This window comes from Sceloporus occidentalis, unplaced genomic scaffold (genome assembly GCF_023333645.1).
Source record: "Sceloporus occidentalis isolate IW3139 unplaced genomic scaffold, rSceOcc1.0.p SCAF_49, whole genome shotgun sequence".
Lineage (NCBI taxonomy): Eukaryota > Metazoa > Chordata > Lepidosauria > Squamata > Phrynosomatidae > Sceloporus > Sceloporus occidentalis.
Window position 1 is genome coordinate 405,424 of NW_028317029.1, and position 19,669 is coordinate 425,092.

Below are 19,669 nucleotides of genomic sequence, written 5' to 3' on the forward strand. Positions count from 1 at the left end.
TTTGTAGTCAATTCTGCCTCTGCAGGAGACACAAATAGTGCTTGAGTAGCTTTTTCAGATTTCTGACATCAGTAAGGAGATCTGCCCAGGTAATGAGCCTAGGTCTAGGTAATTGGTTAATTAATATGGCTTGGAACTCTTTGTTAAAAGGGACTGAGCTTTATATCTGACTAGTGCTACAGCTGCTTGTATGATTTATATCAATAATAAGTCCTAGAATGCACTGCAGCCAAAACTATAATTAAATGTAGTAGCTTCACATTGGGCACTTCTGGTGTCTCAACATAAGGCAAGGCAAGTTTAAGAGTTATTAAACACAAGAAAAAAAATGTAAAATATGTACCGCACAATGAACAGGTAGCCTGACTAAACAGAATTTTTAATTACTGGCAGATTATTGAGCGGCAATAGTATTGTATCTCACTACATTATACAACTACCTCTAGATCTACAAAGGAAATATTTTTCTCTAATAGCTAAGAATAAGACATGTTTGGTAAAACATGAAGACCAACAAATAGTTGGGTGACTGGCTCCTCTGTAAGCCTTATTCTTTCTTTTCTTCTCTCCATTTGAAGAGTTTAAGAATGGTTCTTAAAGATTTCATCCAAATTAATGTCTTTCATCCAATCATCATTGAGGTGGCCTGTTTTCAGTAATGCATCAATAAAATCAGAGTCACTGTTGAGTGATGACCCTAAGTTGCCGTTTTGCGAAAGGAAATCAAAAGACCCAAGGTCATTCCCATTGTCGTTACCTTGGAAAGCTCTGGAATGCTGAGTTGTTGTAAAAGTGTTGGTTGTCATTACTGGGCTGCCTCCTGCTTGGCCGAGGCTTGACAAGTTTTGAGGTCTCATCTGAGTCTGGCCAATGTTTAAACCTCTTGTGTCCATTGGTTGTCCATTATTTGCTTGGCTCATTTGATGTAAAGGTCTCATTTGTGCCCCTGAAGCTGGCTGGTTGGTCAGTGGTAGGGAACGTTGAGAGAAAACCTGATTGCCCATAACGTTCTGAAGAGACTGATTGGGAAATGGATTGTTATTGGAAAAGCAAAGTGAATCTTGGATTTTGCCTTCCGGTTGAACCCAGTTCTGTGGTGTTGAAGCATTGACCATTGCATTAGGTGGCCTGTGCCCCATCATACCTGTAGCATGAGCTGAACCATTTCGAAATTGCGGAGGGTTGACTTTAGCTCCTGTGCCAAAATGTGGTAACCTATTTCCTTGGGTAGCTGATGATGGACGTGGTAATGCATGGCCATTCTGACTGGATCCTACAGCATCAGAACTTGTCTGTTGCTGAATTTGGTTGACACCCGAGTTCACATGGTACATAGATTGTTGAGGACATGAAACATTTCCATATATGTTCTGAGGTCCCTGTAGAGAAGACATCCTAGCACCATGGTTTGTTGAATTCTGTGATGTAATATGTGTTGGAACAGAATTATCTATGGGTGGAGTAGAGCTGACACGTACACTCGGCGAGCCACCTGGAAAATTAAACAAATATATAAATTAAAAGGTTAACTAGCTCTTTATATATGCTGTTAAGTCCGAACACTAATATAATTTTTAAATATATATTTTATCTTGGTGTCTAATTTATTTGACATACTACATGATGTATATTATTGGCTGCTGTATCTGCCATTTTTTTTCAAATCAAAGCAGATCTCTCATGAGACTTGGATGAATAACAAACTAAATTCAGCATGTTCAGTTTTTTTTTATTTACTAACATGTTTAGACAAGGATTCCTGTCTTCTGTTTTGGCAACTAAGACAAGAACGTATTTAGCAACTTTTCAGAGGTGTCTGAGACAGCAATAAATTAAAGTTACCAGTGGTTGGCCAATAAAAATGTCATTGAGAAGCTTATGTAAAACCGGCCTTTGCAACTTAAAACTTTGGTAAACTAATAGCCTGTAAGGACAGTGGACCGGAAAAACTTGAGCCTCTAAATTGCCAGTGCATTAGACAGGGATTAATTATTTTAATGTGTAGGCAGCATCCCATTAGGAAACATAAGCCAGAAGGCAGAAATATTAAACTAAAGTGGACACTCCACATTCTAAATGAACGAATAATAAAATTAAACAGCGAAACCATTGTACCAAGTACTGTTGAAAGTCCTAACCCTTTCAGAAATAATTTGTTAATCATTCATATTTTTTGCTCGCAACACTTGTCATATGACACAATAACTGGTGCTGTTGGGTTGTTGGCATAGAAAATGAAAAAGCTTCTTAACGTTTGAGTTGTTAAACCGTCAAAGGTTTATTTGCGTTATCTACTACAGAGTGTAATTATTGTTTTGTGGAACAGCACTTTTAAGTTCCTTTAGGGTTTTCAGACATGATGGAGATCATGCATTGCACCCAAGGGTCCTTCATAAGAATACTCACCGCCATACTGATGTCCTTGTTGCATGCCAATGGTGTTTCTTCTTTGATCCTTGTAATCTGGAGGCGGTCTGGTCATATGTCTGTTTAGTTGGTCCTGAGTGTTACTTTTCTCCTTCAAAAACATAAAAAGGCCAGCAGATTACAGATATTTGTTGGGTGATTTAAAATATTTTTTGTAGAAAAGGCAGTCTTGTGAACATCATCTATCTGTCATGCCAACCAGTGGCATTAATAGGGTGGGTGTAACTCATGGTGTCATCCCTATGAAGGCTCTGATTGGTCCCACCACTGTCTAAATCTCATCCCTGCAAGAGCTTGAACCTCAGACTCAAGGAGGAAAGCATACTCTGCGTGTGTGGGGGGAGGACGTCAGCTTCGAGTGTCACCCCCGCTGATGGTGTAAACCAATGCGGTCTGCACCAACAGCACCCCCAAAAATGAAGGCACTTACGCCAATACCAATTTAACAGTCATGAACCTAAAGACGTAGTGTTGGCAGCAAATAACCTATTTTTTTTACCAAGGGAAGCTTTAGAGGCCCACCTGTCCTCACGTGCTTACACTGCAAAACAAGTTCCATATCCAGTCATATATGACGTGTTTGAGAGCACATGCAAATGCATTTGACGTTAAATTTTGTGATTTTCCGGTTATGGAGTGCAAGTTGAATGACAACTTGCATGTCCTCACATGAAACTCACATGCCTCTATTTAAATAAATACAAAATTATAAATCTGGACCACCAATTAACCTGGGGGGGGGGGGCATAGGATGCAGTTATAACCCCTCAACCCTTTCCCCTGTGTTGCTTGTTCTTTTCAACATGCTTTAGCCTGACGCTCCTGTAGATTCATATGAGTGTTGCCCAAAACAAGTCTAGGCTGTGGAACAGGTTTCATTTTGAAATATTAAAATAAAATGAAACATAATTGTAATTTACTGTAACTTTAATCAGTTGAAGCACTGTATGAGAACATAATTAGACGTACAGGTTTTCTTATCCTCTCTGAAAATAGAGCCGCGCCATATCCCAAACAACCTGGGCTTTACTGGTCTCAAGGGGTTACGGTCTTTTGAACTATTATTATTTTTATTATTATTTATTGTTTTATATAGCGCCCTCAGATTCTGCAGCGCTGTACAATGGGTAGACAGGAAATAATAATTAGCATATAACATAACAAGATGACATACAGAAGCAACAGGTAACGAGGAATACCGTATTTTTCGCTCCATAAGACGCAGTTTTTTTCCTCCCAAAGTAGGATGAAAAATCAGCCGCGTCTTATGGAGCGAAGATGCATGCAGGCAGGCAGGGAGGGAGGGAGGGAGGGGGGGGCAACGATATACCGTATTTATCGGCGTATAACACGCACTTTTTTAACTAAAATCCGGAGCTTAAACCCTACCTGCGTGTTATACGCCGATAAATCCGGGGTCGCAACTGAGGCAGGCGGCGGCGGCCGCCAGCAGAGGAGTCCTGGATTTCTGCCAGTCAGGGGGGCCCAAGGGGTGCCGAGCGGTTGCTGAAGACAACCGCTCGGCAACTCTCGGGCCCCTCTGCCTGACAGATATACAGGAATCCTTTGCTGGCGGCAGCCGCCGCCACCGCCGCCTGCCTCAGCGCTTCAACTCCTGTGTTGGAAGCGTTTGTCTCGGGTGCCGGCGCTTTACGCTGGGCGCCGGCATATGACGTCAGACGCCGGCGCTCAGCAGTGAAGCGCCGGCACCCGAGACAAACGCCTCACGCTTCCAACACAGGAGTTTAAGGTAAGTGACCGGGGCGGGGGGGGGGGAGATCCTGAGAAGGGGGGGTTAGAGGGGAGATCCTGAGAAGGGGGGGTTAGGGAGTTAGAGGGGAGATACTGAGAAGGGGGGTTAGGGAGGGAGGTCTTACTGTGTGTGTCTTACTGTGTTTGTGTGTGTGTGTCTTACTGTGTGTGTGTCTTACTGTGTGTGTGTGTGTCTTACTGTGTGTGTGTGTCTTACTGTGTGTGTGTGTGTGTGTGTCTCACTGTGTCTGTGTGTGTCTTACTGTGTCTGTGTGTGTCTTACTGTGTGTGTCTTACTGTGTTCATAGCTTATTCAGTTATTGTAATAAATATTTTAGCCCATTTTTTAGCTCAAAATATTTTTTCCTTTTTTTTCTCCTCTAAAATCTAGGTGCGTCTTATCAGCAGGTGCGTCTTATAGAGCGAAAAATACGGTAGTTACATAGAACAATCAAGTTCCTATCATATTATTATTATTTATATAGCGCCAACAATTTACGCAGTGCTTAATACAATACATATATTCAAGGGGTCTGACAAGACGAGAATCGACAGACTAAGACAAACCGATACGTTAGGTGGAGAGAGCCCGGCTCGCACGCTTACAATCTTGAGATAATGCATAATGTAACTTATGAAAATTGAAATCAGATGGGGATATTACCGTTCCTGACAGCATCTGTTGTTGTGCAATGAGCTGTTGCTTCTGCTCTATCATTTGCCTCTGTAAGCTGTTTGTCTTCTCCAGGAGCTGCTGGTTCAGCAGAGGCTGTCGGGAGTTATAGTTACTTGCAGCGCTTGGGCTGGTGCTGGAGCCGACACTTGAGCTGCTTCCGGTTCCCTGAGTTACTGCAGAGTGCTGATCCTGGAATAGAGGAAGAGTTAGAACTTCAACACTTTATGTCTGTAACAAACATAAAGTCATCACATAAACACGGTTGTAGCTACAGATACAGGGGGTCCCAGGTAATGTACCCCCTACAGCTGTGTTTGTTTTGGATGGCAGCAAAAGTACATGACACCTTGCTTAACCCTACGCTGCTAGACCACCAGGAGACCAACCCTTAATTTATTACTAAAAGTGTTTCTGGTTTAATGTTTTATATAAACATGTAATATATTGTACCATTTGATGGAAAGCTCTAAATCAGCAACACTTAGGGTGGTGCATTTCTTGTGAAAAACATAAAACAAGATGCTTCTCGTAATCTAAACCTTTGGTATCTGGAATAAAAAAGTTTTCAGTTTTAAGTATTTAGCTTTTACTTTTTAAGTAAAGTAAGTGATAAACAATGAAGGGGGCTTTAAATATCTATAGTACATAGTCTGCCTTGTGGGACACTCTGGAATTATTAATCCTCTGATCTAATGAAGGATGGTGTTGCACTTGCGCTTATGCAAATTGTGTACTTAATTGCAAGATATATATACCGTATAGATATACATATAGATAGAGATCTAACAAGTCAGAGATAAATATAATGAATATCTATATAAACTATTAATTACAACTCTGATCACACTCATCCAGTGTAGACCCATTTGTCAATTAATGTTGTCCTCTACAGCAGTTTGAATTTGGAAAGATCCCCAATCTGAAATGTAAAAGTTTTCTGTGTGATGTCCCTAAAACTTTATTGTCTTTAACTTTTCCAGCAAGAAAAGTCAGGTCTCTAAATCACTCTTCGACACGTCACGAATGTCTCAACTCTAATTAGAATGTCACTGATTCATAGCAAACATCTAACATGAATGCTGACCTTAAGGGATCATTAAGGGAACTTCAGGGGAGTGTTGACTGATTCATGACTGAGGGTGCTTCATGTAGCCTTACGACTCTAAGTGACTTCAGAGGAAAAGACGAGGCTATGATTTTTCCACTGTGAGATTATGAATATCTTCCACCGCTGGAATTTAGTGAACATTGCCCATTTCATAAATTGACCTATCCATTGTATAGATACAGTATACTAACAATGTTTGAAAAAAGACAATAAAGAAAGAGAAGATGCTATGGGTTCTTCATACCTGGCTAATTTCATTGGATGGTAAAACAATACATGTGAAGTCTACACTTTTCCTTCAAGCATACTTATTACTAATACACATTTATTCTCTAGCCATCAAATTTCTTTATATGCAACTACCAACAATTCATAATGGTTGTAAGGAAATATGGTGCTGTTCCAATAATCAACTTTGGAGACTGCTGGAGAAATAAAATATTTTTTTCTCTAGGTTGGAGTAAGTTGAGAGTGTTTGGCTGCTAGATACTAGATACTATTTGGCTGAAGAAAAGGTCTATGAACTCACTGAAAAAATGTTTATTTAGTTAATCAATGGTTTGGGGGCTTCATGAGGACTTCTTTAAAGTGTTGAAAACATTGGGGACCTCCCAAACATCATTTCTACATGGTCATGGGAGATGTATAAGATCTCTAGCAGAAGCTATGTGGAGAAGAGATGTCCATCAGCTGTATTAAAAGCCTTTATGTACTTTCACCTGATGATACATGTAGAAGGGACACAAATTAAAGACATTTATAAAAATGGATATTAGAAGGCTTTCACAACTACCCTCTGACATGACCCGATCTGCACGCTTGAAGGTAGCAGGTTATTAAGCCATAAGCTAATGCCCTCGTCTTCTGTAATAACAAGGGCCGTAACACTCAGGCTTCCACCACTCCACGGAAACCTCCACGGAATCTCACTGAAACCAAATAATGTGCAAAGAAGCAGGAAATAGGAGATCAAACTCCTTAATGTGGAAAATGCATATTTATTTTAAAGTTGTAGTTTAAACAAACATTTTCCACATCGAGGAGTATGAACTTTTATTTGATGCCCCGCTGAGATCTCTTACTTTATTCTACTATTCCTCTGTGGCCCATACACAAAGATCAATTTAGGGGCAGAAAGAAATGTAACTAAAGGAACATGTATACCGTTGTATGATCCACAAGTACCAAGGTTGCTTACCCATACACAATAATGTTATATATAGAACTCTTTTTGAAATGTAATACAGTAAATCAATTGTTTTAAACGGTTCCTGCAGACATAATGCAGGAAATAATTATTTTTGTACGGCCCTTGTTTTAAGACAGGTCTGTCACATGATTAACATCTAGCAAACTATGTCATGTTGCATGATGTGACAACATTAGAAGCTTTAGATATAAAATAAGTAAATCTTTCTGATACTTTTATTAATGCAGAAACCAATTTAACAATCTGCACGAAACATCTGGAGTTTATGCCATTAAGAGGTGTAAAGAGCAGGTTGGATTAGGATTAAACCCAACCTTCTAATGACCTGACCGGCGAGTTCACTATGTTTTACTACGGAAAAACTACGGAATCCTGCGAAATATCAGTCCAGCCAAGTGACCCAGTAATAAAACAGCCCAAAACACATTTAGCAGGCAACACACTCAATGCCACCCAGTCCTGTACAGCTTTGTGAAGTATGATGGTGCTATTTAAATTCATAAATAATAATAATAATAATAATAATAAGGAAAAAGATCATATGAATGCTGCCTAAAGTCCTTGTTACTGCAGAGCCTCTGGTGGAAGTTTGTGGAATTGCAAGTAGAACCATAAAAAGAACCTTCAAGGGCACAAAATCTGTCCATAGGACATAGGACAGCTCTCCTTACCAGCTCTCCTCGCTAACAGTTCCCAATCAGATGGTGAATTCCTGAATAGGTTGTGGTTTTGACTATAAAAATATTGTCTGTAAGGTTGCTGGACAATCATGTCTTTAGTATATTGCCTGTAGAATAGGGAGGGTACCTTTCTGGATGGATACTCTAGAAGTGATACATATACCGACGATAATTTGTTATCTGTAGAAAGTTTCAGTTTCATATATAAGAAGACTCAATTTTCCCTTCGCAGTAACATCAACAGGAATCCTCCACTGACTTGGAAAGTTCAGCCGCCTGTTACGTTCCCACAAACCTCTAAATTAGTGAAAACATTCCTTAGTTGTTATTTTTTTTTTTAATAAAGCCAACAAATTCATAAACGTAAGCATATCCAGCAGATGGCTCCTTCCTCCACGATATGTATCGGCTACTATTTGTTTTCACTGTAGTATCTACAGTCAGATTACGTGACTGGCTGTATTTGTTCGGCATTCTTTGCGCATTGATAGCAAAACATTTTCCACAAACACAGTCCCATTAAATGCTCTTTTGGTTTTTTACAATGGTTTCTACGTCTTGTTACCAGCGTTTGCGGGTATAGCATACTGTATTACGATAAACAAATGAATTATCTCAGAAAAATGAGTGATTAGTAATTGGGTTGTCAGGCTCAGCGAGGAAAATACTGCAGCTGGGGAGTCTGGCATTCCAATAGTGAGCTTTAGAAACGACGGGGTTTAGCCGTACATCGAGGCAGCGCTGGCCTTGGCAGGGCAGAGCATGGCACATACATTCATGGGATTAGATAAATTTTATGTGTAATGCTGTCAAGCTGTGGTTATGGCAGAGATGTTTGGAAATTATTATAAGTAAGCTTTTTTCCTACGTCTGCCAAGAAACATAAAACTGAAGGTCATGGCAGATGTAGGGATTTAATTTATTCAGAAAACAAATGCTCATTTAAAGGGATACTCAAGCAATCAAATGCCCTTTAATGCATATGATAGTTAAGAGATATCTTTAAATTTAAATGATGTCGCCCTTTGCAAATTTGCCCCTTTGTTCGCCTCTTAGATATTTTCCATGAAAGAAATATGTTTGTAACGCATAGGGAAGATAGGAGCCCTGGTTCGGAAATTGGGCTAACCAAGTGCAGGGAGCTATTTGGTACTTGGACCAGCTGAATTGGCACATCACGGGAACCAAATAGGTTGGCAAAAGCTAGGTCACAAGACAAGCTGTGTCAAACCAGAATTCACAGTCGTCAAGCTGAATCAAGTAACAAAAAACTGGATCAAGACAAGCCGGGTGAGAACATGAATAAGCAAAAGTCACTGAAACGGCACAAAAAATTACACCAATAAGGAGCAAGTTGAGACTGAAGGCCCCACTTTAAATGGAGTAATCAAAGGCAAAAGTGGTCCTCCAAAGCTACAAGAGATCATCTTAGGGATGGTGACATCAACCACGTGACTGCAGAATAGACCTTGACACCGCTTATTGTAAAATCGGGTGGCAGTAACGGGTCAGCGTGGAGCATACCTGCAACCTCGGAAGACCCTTGTAGTAGAGTTCAGTGCAGGAGGCCACCAGCTCTGCTGGTCAGTGTCCCCACCGTCACCCACCGGCCACCTGAAAGCGAGGACGTTGCCAGAGGCCCCCGTGACCATGAAGCCAAGTTCTTACAGTGTTCAGCTCCTGACGTGAAATACCTACCACAGAGAGCTGCAGGGTGTTCTGGGGAGTACTTCAAAGTACTTTAATATGGATTCTTCTTTAGTGAGGCTTTTTGGTGAGCACATCGGTAAAACACTAGCGTAAAAACATAGCACGCCTTAAAGTGCCACGGCCGCTTCATGATATCAGATATATATATATATATAAAGGGAAGCCAAGCAAAGAAACTTCTGTAGAATTTGCCTGAAAGCCAAGAAGGAGATTAGACTATTGCACTGTAAACAACCACTATCTACTAATGGTCAGTTCGTTTTTCGCCAAGTGACTTTGTTTCCAAAAAAAAAATCTCTCTTTAGCGATGAAATCCTTGTGTAAAGATTGCAGTATTTTTTTTCCCCTTTCTTGTTGGTGACAGTTTGAAGAATATTTCACATGCCTCAAGGGAGAATGATTTCCTCGTCAATTTAGAAGCTAACGGTGACACTGATGAAAACTTCATATAAAAGGAAGACAGCAATGCGTCTCCATGGATTTAAAACACTGTTAAAACACACTTAAAATGCTGTTTTAAGTACACAGACATATAAGTTACGACTTACGACTCTTACATTAATGAGTTTCATACAACATTTCAAATTACTCTTGAATGAAACATAAACATTGCACAAAAATAAGATGTTTCAAAAAGTTTCCCAATCCCAGGCGTTCATAAAGAATGTCCACACAGCCATTTGACTCCTGGAATTTTGACTCCTGGAAAAAGGGGTAGTTAACGGGTAACCCTTAAGATGTTGTACCCATCTGCTTTTGTTTTGTTGAGTATCATAAAATTAGGTGCTACGTGATAGCAGCATGGCGCCCAACTGGCTCTTCTAGCCTTAACCACACCTTAAACCCATTAAAAACAATGAATTGTGAGCCCGTACATGTACGGGCTTTGTCATGAAGGGGTTAAAGGGACATGCCAGCCATCATGGCCCTTTAGTGCATATTATAGCCGAGCTATCCCTTTGCATTTTCAAGTGATGCCCCCTGCAAATGCCCGGAGGTATTCCTGCACTGGCACAATGAGAGTTCCAAGGAGTCTAACGAGACCCCATGTGCCAAGGCATAGAAATCTCTCAAACTGATTTAAATAGGGGTGCCTTATTACCACTGATTGGCTGCTTAAAGCAAAAAACTAGGGCCACAGTGTAGGTGTTGCGCTCCAGCTCCAAAGCTGCAGCTTCTCCTAGAGATAAGTGACTTTATTTATTTAGCAGGTTGAAGAATGCATATTAAACTACTTAAAAAGTTGGCGAGGCTGCATAGGACAGTAGACCGTCTCTTTAAATAGGTAGTGTCGGGCTACTTTAATATTTAAAGGAACAGTGTCATAAATCCAATGCTTGTACTAACTCGTTGGATTTTATGTTTTTTGTCTCCCTGTGTTTTTCTTTTTTTTTCATTAGTGTAAAAAGTTTAATCATTAAAGAGCTAACAATCTGGATCTGTTTTACTTCAGGGAAAATGTGTGTTGTGCAGAAAATCTGTCATCATTATTTACTCTGTCTAAGGTGCCAGGAGATTTCAGCGCCCACAAAATAAATTAATAAGACGCACTAGTCATGCTAATTATGTTAAATGGAATCTGTTGGGAAAAAAGAGACCATCATCTTATTGCCGTTATGCACACAACGGTACTTTGTGCCTATGTCTAAGACTCAAAATGAGCATTTCTGCATACGGCTTATGTGTTGCCTTGTGTCTAATGAGCACTGCGTATTTTTAGGTACACTCTCAGTACCATAGCTGTGTAATGCATACCTTCCAAGTGACATTTTTTATGCATAACAGTCCTGTTGTCCCGTGTAACTGTACCATTGCTTTTGCAGGCAGTGAGGATCATGGGCCAGCTGCGGGGATCCTATGACTTTCCCTCAACGGACCTGGGAGCTATAAAATCAATAAAAATCTGCCTCTGATCTGCCCCTCCCTGCCTCTAGCTATACCTCCAACACATTTGGACACTTGAAATGTTGGGGCATATGGTAATACGCTCAGGGAGCAAAAACCCCTTTTTCTTTTTCTCCAAAAGAATCTTTGTAAATTGGACCATATACAATAGGCCCTCCATCTGCACACTCATCTACATACGCCATGGCTTGGCGTATTATTTCTTTGGGACAACATATTCACAAGCTGATCATGAATGAAGAAATTCTGTACCACCTCCTCCAGCTGACCCTCCATAGTAACTTTTTTTCACATCAAGAGGAAATAACAACCTCATGAAACTCCCACAGATGTAGCATCATTGGGTAACCCCGGGAAGTACATCAACTTTTGCATGCTGAAGCCAGTTTCTGTTCAAGAAGCTTGGATGAAAGAGAAATAAGAGCGATGAGACTGTAGTTTGACAGACCGGCAGGGTCCAGAGGAAACTTTTTCAAGATGGGAGTTATGGTGGCACGTTTGAAGGAGTATGTGAAGGATCCAGTGGAGAAGGAACGATTGAAGATGTTGGAAAGGGTTGGGACTGCGTGAAATTTGAAGGGATATACCGTATTTGCTCGATTATAAGACGAGGTTTTTTTCAGAGCAAATGCTCTGAAAAATACCCCTCGTCTTCTAATCGGGGTCGTCTTCTAATCAGACCTCAAATAGAGTCTGATTAGGAGACTAAGATCCAGATCCCCCGCACCGCTGCAGGGGACCTGGATCCTCCTGTCTCACCCCCCCCCCCCCATCATACACACACTTACCGGTGCTTCCTGCTGTATTGCCGGGGCAGCGGGTTGACGTCTACGCGATCCGCGTAGACAACGTCCGCTGCAGCCGGAAGGAGGTGTGGCTAGCAGCGGGGGTTGTCTGCGTCCGTCGCGCAAACCTTCCCCGACTGTCAGAGATCAGAGTTCCCCGCACCGGTGCGGGGAACTCTGATCTCTGACAGCCGGGGAAAGTATACGCGACGGACGCAGACAACCCCCGCTGCCAACTCCACCTCCTTCCGGCTGCAGCAGAAGGCGACGTCAACCCGCTGCCCCGGCTGGAAGCACCGGTAAGAGAGGGCTGAGAGGGGAGGGGAGGGGAGAGTGTGTGTGTGTGTGTGTGTTAGTTAAATGGGGGTATAGGGGGTGTGTGTGTGTGTGTGTGTGTTAAATGGGGGCATAGGGCATTTCTGGAGTGGCGTTAAGGGGGCATTTAATAGAGCACTCTGCCTCCTGAAATGCCTTATACACCTATATGCCACTCTGCCCCATAATATGCATTTTAACCCCCTAAATGCCAGAGTGGCATATAGGGGTATAAGGCATTTCTGGAGGCAGAGTGCTCTATACAATGCCTTTTAACTCCCTTAATGCCACTCTGCCTCCTGAAATGCCTTATACCTCCCTATATGCCACTCTGCCCCATAATATGCATTTTAACCCCCTAAATGCCAGAATGGGATATAAGGCATTTCTGGAGGCAGAGTGGCATATAGGGGTATAAGGCATTTCTGGAGGCAGAGTGGCACATAGGGGGTCAAAAGGCATACCATGGGGCACAGTGGCATATAGAGGGTTAAAAGGCATATCATGGGCCACAGTGCCATATTGGAGTGGCAAGCCTGGGGGCAGATGTGCGTAACTGGGGGACAGGTTGGAAAATACAAGAAATAAAAACAAAAAAAATATTTTTCTCAATCATAGCTTTTATTAAAAAAAATAGTTTACATGAATTAACATTTACTGGTAAAACTTTTTTCCTTTAGGGTCGTCTTATATTCAGGCTTTTTCTTTTTTTCCTAAGTTAATATTCAGATTTTGGGGGGTCGTCTTATAATCAGGGTCGTCTTATAATCGAGCAAATACGGTAATCAAGGGGACAGGGGACTGAGTGAGGGAAAGGAAAAAGAGCAAAAATCTCCTCTTTGGTGACTGGAGAGAAATGGCTAAGGTGGGTCAGGAATACATGAGAAGACAGAATGGAGAGAAGGCTGAGCACCGGAGAGCGTTTCCCCAGAAATTTTCCACTCTAATGATGTCATTCTTATCTTTAAGCATGTCGTCGCACAGACACAAACTCTAAGGTTAGTAGAAGGGGTGCTCATAACTGGGCATGGTTGTGAATTTAAGATACAGAAGAGGTGTTAGGGTTGCGAGACAATAAGGAGATGAGGGAGGAGAAGAAGGACCGCTTGGCAAAACAAAACTGTTTACTTTAAATTCAGTTTCTCTTCCACTATCTCTCAAATAAACCCATATATAGGAATATTGTAAAATGTATCACCACCTATATTTGATGTACATTGAGCTCTCTATATAAACGGCTACATGAGCTAAAATCTGTTGACCCATAACCCTTTATACAGTAAAATCTCACAAAAAGGTGCTTATTACCTTTAGTTTTATGTTTCCATGTATGTCAACATGTTGATTAGATTGAGGAATATTTTTGCATTAAAACAAATCCCCTATTCCGCCATTGTTATTAGCCAAAACCGTCCCTTTTGAAAAAACAAAAACAAAAAAACCCGTTTATTTCTGCAACTGTCCTGGCACTGTTGCTACAGGAAGGAAAAAAGTGCTCCATGCAGCTTCCTTTGGCTAAAAATCTCAAGCTGTTTCACTGATATTTGTTACTCAAAAAAAAAATCAGAAACAAATGTTTGCCAGAAAAATAGCAAAAACGGGTGAACAACAGCTAAACTCCCCTTGGGACTTAGAAATCTACAATTTAATCATGCAAATCAAACCTTATTTATTTGTATGTCAAAGTGGAACAAGTTACTCTGGGGAGTAATCATTTCTCTCACTGAGCGTGCTCAACTAGAACAGTATTTTTGAATTGCTACAAACCTTGTATTTTTTACGAAACGATCAGAATGGAAATAATTTGCTTTCACCGTAATTTTTGTTTATTTATGGAAACTACACTTTATTAGTTGGGGATATTCAAAGTGCCAAATACATTCAAAAACAAAAGTCTTTGCCATAAAAAGGATTAAATGTGCACAGTTCTTTCATTATCCAGAACTCTACCAATCTTAAAATTATAGTCCAGGGAGGGCTGGCACCTTTTGGACCACGGGGCAAGTAGAGTCAGGTAGTAAAGGGAGATTTGTATAGTTTTCTTCATGTTCACCAAGGACTCTAACCCCAATCAGCACAGATTTAGAAGCTGGCTGCCCGGGCACTTTACGGCTGATGGCCACCCAATGACATAAACTCCATCAACAGGCCACACATTACGTTTCGGTCGTGCATATCCAGGCGGTGGTTGCACGCTCTGGAGAGGCAGCTCGGGTGTGTATGGAGCGATCTACGGGATTTGCCCCGTGTGCCATATGGCCGGTATTTCACCTCTCCCTAGTTGCTCAGTTGTTTTAGTGCTTGCATTGCAACCAAGAAGACAAACGTACCTGCCCCTGATTTGTTTTATCTCCTCCTAATACCCAGGTGCTAACCATCCTGCCTTTGGAACTCTCAGTGTTTCCACTAGAATCTCAAGGATTCTGGGTAATATCCAGGTAATTAGCTACACATGGTTTTGGGGCAATCATCACTTGACACCTTTATTACCAGCTAATAATTCCATGATTCATTACCCTTTTTAAATGCAATCAATGAGATATTTAAGCCTGAGCGTTTTAGGGCTTTATTAAAGTCCATTGGATTACCACAATGATGCGTTGCTGTATACAATGATCGTGACAGGCTCTTATGCAATTATTTTTTGATGGATGTCTAGGTCATCTCTTACAGAGAGTTTTCATATAAGCCATTGTGTTTTCCACCATCAACGGCATAAATATCTAAAACTCTTCTGGACACTAAGGAACAATTGATTGCTAATTTTATGGTATCAGCTATAAGCGGTGCTCCGAATGTTACATTGTTAATGTTCTCTTAACGCAATTTGCCCACTTGATTTACACGTGAGTAAACCCAATGCCTGAAATAGGTCAAGTAAATCGCTGTGGTTGGGGCCTACTAAAACCAGAGGTACCTTTGCTCTTAATGTTAAATGTCCATCAAGTCAGAATAAGTATAGAATGTATTAAGTATTAATGGCTTATAGTGTTTCATCGTAAGATCCTCATGACCATCTAGCATTGACTTCATCTGGTTCTACATTCCAGGTGACTGAATCCTTTTTTTGAACTAGATTCTTCCTCTGGAGAATATATATACCATTACATAAGTTACATAAGTTATGGTGGGTAAAGGTGATGGAAACCCTTCCATTTAAATCATTTAAATTTAAGGGGTAGAAGAAGTATTATTACACACTCATCTACAGACACCAGACAAGCCAGAAGGGATCCATGTATAAAGTGGATATAGAGGCAAATTGTTACCCTTATTTGCATGTGCCTACCCAGAATCCCTTGTGGTTGTGACAGCACCGTGAAATTTCTGAGGGAAAAACAAGCCTTCTGGCTTGTCTGGTATCTGTAGATGAGTGTTTAATAATGCTTCTACTACCCTATAGATATAAATATATATACAAGCTGTACTCAAAACCCTCCTGTAGAGCCTTTTCCGAACTTTACACCAACTGTAACAACATAACACGAGAACACCTTCTGAAGCAGAGGATCTCCAAAGGGTTCTTAGAACGGTGAAAGGAAGAATCAATACATCTCCTTTTATTTGTGAGCAACAGTGATAGATGAAACCAAATCAGTATTCTCCCAGATGAAAGACAACTTTATACTGATAATTTGAGGCTACACAGAAAATGTAAAACATGTGTAATTTATTGAAGATTTTAATGTTACAATACATTTATGTCACAATCAGGGAATGAAAAACATCTCAGTTATGGGTTAAAGGATAAGCCTAATATCAACTGGAGATGATTTTTTTTTCACGAGATGGGTTGACATATTTTTGTAAATATCTTTCAAAGGGTATCAAGGTAAAACTCTTTTTAGATTACGAAAAAGGTACATATTTTGAAAGAAAGCCATTTTATGAGTGATTTATTCTCAGTTGCCCAAGAGGAATTTCTCCATCCTCCACAAATTCCACCGGGCCCTTTGAACTGTCCTTCCAAAACTATATATATTGTAAGTAAAGATACTCTGAAGATTTAGCTAAATCTTTTTAGGCTACTTTTCAATACAAATGTTTATGACGCAGATTAAAGTTTTTTCTGACTAATGGGCTGTCCTGTGAGTTTTCTTTTCATCTTCAGATTTTTTTTTCTATCTTTAGATGTGTTCTTTTTAAAATGAAGGAAGTTACTGTTTACGCAACCATTTACACAACAAATGGAATGTGGCCCAGTGCGATCAAACTAAAAGTATTCTTGTTGTATTCTTGAGGGGTGGGACTTAGGTAAATTTCATCCAGACATAAAACGTCAAAGTTTTATTTTGAAATACTAACTTTTAGATGAGGACACTCTGTAGTGAGCAATTTGACCATTAGACCAAGGCTCGCCAACACCTAAATGGGACCCAAGCTGATATCTATCTCTATGGAACGAGGACAGGTAACGTTGCAACACACATCTCAGTCTTGGACCAGATTAACATTTGATGGCTACAATTAAATTTAAAGATAAGTTTCTGAAGGAAGATAAAAATGATTGCAGTGAACATTGCACAGTATCGCTATCATTCTTAAAGCAGACAAGAGACGCATACAATCATTGGCCCGGGGCTAAGGGGGTTACTATTAAGTGTAATGTAGGACATGTTAATACTTGGTAGCAGAACATAAGGTCATCTAAGGAGAAGCTTGCTTCACTAAGCGCAGCAAGAAATATGCATTATGATAATGAGAAGCCACAAACTAAATGTCCCCAGACTGAAGCATACTGTAAATGATCTTACATTCAATAAATACTGTACTCAGGTCTTGAGTGGCCACCCAGGACAATAGGCAAATGCCGAGCAGGCCGCTGGGTGACAGTGCCACACAACGCCATACTGCTGTTCTGGTGGCAAATTCGGTGATGGGATTGTGGGGCCAGTAGCTACGTGGAGTGCGGCCGCGCACATATACAGCTGTTTGCCGCACTTACGTCATCAGGTGGCCGCTGACCTTAATGTCCCAGGGCCTCCCTGTTATCGCCAGCCCTGTAGACACTACATATATATTTAAACTGGATTTTTCTTTAAAGTGCCCCCCGCTGCATAATAACATCAATAGAACACAAGGCAACTCTGATTATTTTTTAAGCATATTGTTTCAGGTTAAAAATAATATGTAAGAACAAAGCAAAAATGGAGAAAGGGGCTGTTTTGCTTTCAGTCTGGTCACGTTATAGGTTCAGGTTTTTTTTTCACCTTTCTTCTACTTAATATTTACAATTTTGCTTCACTTGAAAGTAAAAACAAATAGGTTAAAACCTACACATTTAAAAAAAAAATACCTACCTGTCATGTGACACAAATGCAAGCACTGATTTTTTTGTTTGTTTATTTTGAATGTTAGGCTATTCTACTTAAATATAGGGTTGCAAAGTGTGGCCGATAAGACTATCCTACCTACTAAATTAAAACACGTTTTTTTTTGCTATGATTTTAGGAGACATATTGTCATTGAGTGATAGATATTTTACTTTTTAACAATATAATTATTATTATTAATTGTTTTAGATAGCATCATCCTATTCCATAGCGCTGTACAATGGGCGGTTTCATTGTGGTTATTCATTCTGTTTCTGCTCTTAAATCACGGGTGCATTTGTTATCCCAACCCTATCTTTTCACCAAATACACTTATCCGTTCTCTTGCTTTGTGAAAAACCTAATTAGTGTAATAGTTTTTATTTCTGTTTCCCAGGAGTGGACGTGAAAAGAATGCTAAAAAGAGTTCTCGGTGCTCTTTTTAGATTTTTAGAATTTAGTACTTTGTGACAATGGTAAAAAAGTATGTACTAACAAACAAGTATGAACAATGTAAAGTGACTGTAACTATTCTTGTGGTGTGAAACATTTTGCTTTTAAGTTTGGTTGGAACAATGACACTCGTAACCCTTTTCTCCAAAGACTTTGGGCTTGAAGAGCATCAGTAAGTACCCTGAAATCTGACGTCCATCGCTCATTTTGGGCTCTTTTCAATAATCCATATTGTGATCCTACTAAACAAATTCTGTGCATCATATAAAATCAAACAATTCACCCATCACTTGCACAGAGAGGTTCAAACAGTATGGTATACAGCAGGGGTGTCCAACCTGCGGCCCTCCGGCTGCTGCAGGACTACATCTCCCATCTTCCTCAGCCAGCCCCTTAGCTGGGAGATGTAGTCCTGCAGCAGCCGGAGGGCCGCAGGTTGGACGCCCCTGGTATACAGAAATATATATCTTTTTATCTTTGGCCCTAAGCCTGATTACTGAGCACCAGGACATGACATCACATCTGACAGCCCTCCTATGGATCACATAGGGGCAAATGTATATAAGGCATTCTGCAGAGTCCCCTCATACACTTGCAAAAGGGAACACCACGAAAATGTAAAGGGACCTCCCAACCATCATATACATTAAAGCGCATATGATGGCCGGAGCGTCCCTTTAAGTTCCCAGACATGGGATCACCCCTCCGCTGCAAAATATGCCAAAAAATAAAAATAAAAATTGGAATACTTTTAACACATATTTTGCGAAGGGCCTTTTGATGTGTTACAATGACCAATAAAACACTTATCGGTATTTAATGCTATCTTGATGAATGGTTTAACCCCTTCAGTACCGGGACGTACCTGGTACTTCCTGGTTAACAGTCACCGGTAGACCGGGATGTACCAGGTACGTCTCCTCCAAAAAACGCCCCCACATCACCACAATCGCGGTGATCGTGGGGGCGCTGCTGCTGCTGTCTGCCCAGGACTCCTGGGCAGACAGCACAGCCTGTCTAAGCCCGCCCCCAAGCCCACGATCACTCCCACGGAGTGATTTTGTAGGCAGAAACAGCGATTGCAGAAAAATCTGCAATCGCTGTTTCAGCTGCCACAGGCAGCTTCAGGGAAGGAGGGGGTATTGAATGGGTCCCCACACAAGTGTGGGGACCTGATCCAACAACCCCCTGCTGCCTGATCGCTCCATGAGAGCGTCAGTGCAGCGTTAACCCCTTCAATGCCGCGATCGCGGCATTGAAGGGGTTAATTCCCGTTTTTTAGGGGGTTCTGCTGCTGGTGGTCTGCCTGGAAGACTCCTCCCCTACAATCTCCAGT

General features: G+C 40.9%; 1 protein-coding gene across 1 annotated transcript in view; it reads right to left on the bottom strand.

Moving 5' to 3' along the window:
- Positions 1-581: 581 nt before the first annotated feature.
- The window catches only part of LOC149288807 (mastermind-like protein 2), a 74,070-nt gene continuing 54,982 nt past the window's right edge, over positions 582-19,669 (bottom strand). The window contains exons 3-5 of the mRNA XM_089491157.1: positions 4,844-5,044; positions 2,407-2,518; positions 582-1,492 (exon numbers count right to left, since the gene is read on the bottom strand). Coding sequence (XP_089347283.1) covers positions 582-1,492; positions 2,407-2,518; positions 4,844-5,044 — 1,224 coding nt within the window. The remainder of the gene's footprint in view (positions 1,493-2,406; positions 2,519-4,843; positions 5,045-19,669) is intronic.